Source organism: Triticum dicoccoides, chromosome 7A, assembly GCF_002162155.2.
Source record: "Triticum dicoccoides isolate Atlit2015 ecotype Zavitan chromosome 7A, WEW_v2.0, whole genome shotgun sequence".
In the NCBI taxonomy this organism is placed as follows: domain Eukaryota; kingdom Viridiplantae; phylum Streptophyta; class Magnoliopsida; order Poales; family Poaceae; genus Triticum; species Triticum dicoccoides.
In genome coordinates, this window is record NC_041392.1 from 46,676,359 (window position 1) to 46,679,018 (window position 2,660).

At 39.7% G+C, this 2,660-nt stretch overlaps 1 protein-coding gene across 1 annotated transcript; it reads right to left on the minus strand.

Moving 5' to 3' along the window:
- Nucleotides 1-313: 313 nt before the first annotated feature.
- LOC119329951 lies at nucleotides 314-1,199 on the minus strand. Its single transcript, XM_037603053.1, has 3 exons — nucleotides 1,146-1,199; nucleotides 888-1,025; nucleotides 314-450 (listed from the first exon to the last, which is right to left on the minus strand). The coding sequence occupies exons 1-3, from the start codon at nucleotides 1,191-1,193 to the stop codon at nucleotides 325-327; spliced, it is 312 nt and encodes a 103-aa protein (XP_037458950.1). The 5' UTR covers nucleotides 1,194-1,199; the 3' UTR covers nucleotides 314-324.
- Nucleotides 1,200-2,660: the final 1,461 nt, after the last annotated feature.

A 2,660-nucleotide genomic window follows, 5' to 3' on the forward strand; every position in this document is an offset into this window, starting at 1 on the left:
AATGTCTGTAACTGACCATGATGTGATAAGCAAAAACGACTAATACACACTTTCTGGCCAACTAAAAACATGATTCTAGCCAACTACACATGCACTGTGGCACAAAGTAAAAACCATGCATTTCTGCCAAAAGTTGATGACAATGGTTGTAAATGAACACTTTGACTATCCAAAAGAACATGTGCAACTACAAAACCTTATATGTGCAACTGAACATACATCACAGCCAACTAAATTCTGAATTTTCGCAACTACAAAAGTTATACATGTCCAACTGAACATACATCCCAGCCAATAGAAAAAATATTGGTAAGTGATACAAGTTTATGTATGCAAAACACTAACCTGCGGATTGTATGTTATTGGTAACTTGGATGCCACAAATGCTTCAGCTTGCAAAATTCCACCAAACAGTGGTGTCTGCTCCGTGCCTCTATACTCCTCTTTAAGCTGATGTAAAAAAAAAGAGAAACAAAAAATAACAAGGTTATCAAAATAGATTTGTGTGTTGAATGAAACCACACATTACAACATGTGCAACTACAAACAAGATACTGGGGTAGACAAATTCAACTATACATATATGCAACTGAACAAAGACACAAAAACTGTGCAACACACATGGCACCTAAAAAAAAGTTCCTACCAACTGATGCAACACATCTGTGCAACAAGATTAGTAAAACTGTGCAACTTAAAAAAGATGGTGTGCCAATTTAAAATAAACATGTGTGCAGATTGCCAAACTTAAAGCTATAATCTGTGCAACTACATGCATTGTTGTGCCAACTGATGACAGTTTTCTGTGCAATTTCCAAAAAGAGTGACCAGACATCAAAAGAACATAGAAGGAAGACACTGTTGGAAAAAAACAAAAAAGAATTCACTTGTAATTTGCCGAACACACCAGGAGAGATAGTATCCTTCTTGATCACCTTGGCAATTAGAGTACTATCCCATGCATTCGATCGTATCGCGCAGTTGCTTACTGGGATGTCATGTACGAGCGCATCAAGGTATAGTATCTGCACCTGACCCAAACAAAAGAAAAAGCCAAGTTCAGTTATTGTTATGAGAATTTCAGCAAACTATAACTGCACAGAAAGAACAGGAACAGATGGAAAAAGGTGGTCGTTTTCACTAACCATCAAGTGATACAAGCAGCAGCAAACAGTTTGCTTCTCCTGGTCCATGTTCCGGAAAGCTTCATTAATGTGTTCTGCTACAAAGAGGCAGATGTTTGTATTCTTTAGCATTTGATGATCTAGCACAAGTCCATAACACTTTGGGCTGAGCTTCAAGGCTGTGGTTGGTGCTAGAAAAGTACTGAAGGCAACCGCAAGCCAGGCCATAAAAAATGTGTCATCCGTTCTTCCAGCCATATGCTCAATCATCTTGAGCCATGTAGTGATCTGGGGATGAGAATTTCCAGTTATGTTGAAAGCCTGTCTGAATCTCCTAGTGGCATCCTTGTCAACTAAATATCTGACTTTTGGACCCTTGTTTGGGAGATCAAATACCCTCTGAACACTGTCAGCATCGACACGGATCCTTCCCCTTCCTGGGAAAACCATTTCAGAGGTCTGTGGCTGGTAGGACTGCACCAGGAACTTAGTGAGGTCCGCTGGAAGTGTGTCTGATAAGTTCAATAGCCCCCCGACCGACCTCGAAACTAGCTCTGATTTCTGTAGTGGAGTTAGAGAGGCGTTGAAATTTGCAAGCGCGCTAGTGATGCCCTTATCCTGCCTGCTTGTGATGGTCGCTCCACATCTTCCCCTGGAGCCACCTCAACTCCTTCGCCGCTGCCCTCTTGATTAGAAAATGAAAGCATTACACAAACATTAAACACAAGAGAAAAAACAAGAATGAAAAAAAAACTAGCAATCATCATGATGTATTTGTGCAACTAATAAAGCTCATGAGGACAACTGCAAAGACTGCCAGTGTGCAACTGAATGTGCAACAATAAAACAGTAAATAAAAAAAGAACGAGACCTGGCAGCTACAAAAAGTTCTAGTGTGTGCAACAATAAGAAATGATATTGCAACACAAGAAAAACAGTAACTAAAAAAAAGGTTTGTAAAGAACTATTCAAATAGCTCATAAAAACACAAAAAACCCACATACCTCAGCATCTGCTGCGGAAGATGCGAAAGCTTCTCCAGCAACTGCTGCCTGCACAAAACAATGACCACTGATGTCAACTATGAAAACATGCCAACTAGTGAACTACAAGATGCCAACTAATGCCAACTAATGCCAACTAATGTCAACTGTATTTAAATCAAAATGACTAGAGATGTCAACTACAAAAGGTTGTTATTGACAGACTAAAAACAAAAAATAGTGTTCCGAACTGCTGCATAATTTCATCACTATCTAAAAAAAGGCGAGAAAAAACACTTATATTTGAGATTTTACTTACCCTAGAAGATGACTCAGCTCCCTTGCCAAGTGCTGCACGTCTAGTCCGCTTTACAACACGGAACTGATCAGCATCCTAAGAAAAAAACATGAGCATGGGAAAAAATAAAAAAATGTTATATGACCCAAACAAAACCAAAAAATGGACTTGTGTCATCAACATGCCACTTACCTCAACATCCTCTCCCTGCTCAACACTCTGCGCAAGTCGTGGCTGGCGATTAGTAGGACGCTT

Coding starts and splice junctions, on each gene's coding strand:
- LOC119329951 (XM_037603053.1), bottom strand. CDS start 1,193: ATGGACCAGGAGAAGCAAACTGTTTGCTGCTGCTTGTATCACTTGATG. Junction 1,026..1,145: donor GCTGCTTGTATCACTTGATG/GTTAGTGAAAAC, acceptor GGTCAGGTGCAG/ATACTATACCTTGATGCGCT. Junction 451..887: donor GTGTGTTCGGCAAATTACAA/GTGAATTCTTTT, acceptor TTTTTACATCAG/CTTAAAGAGGAGTATAGAGG.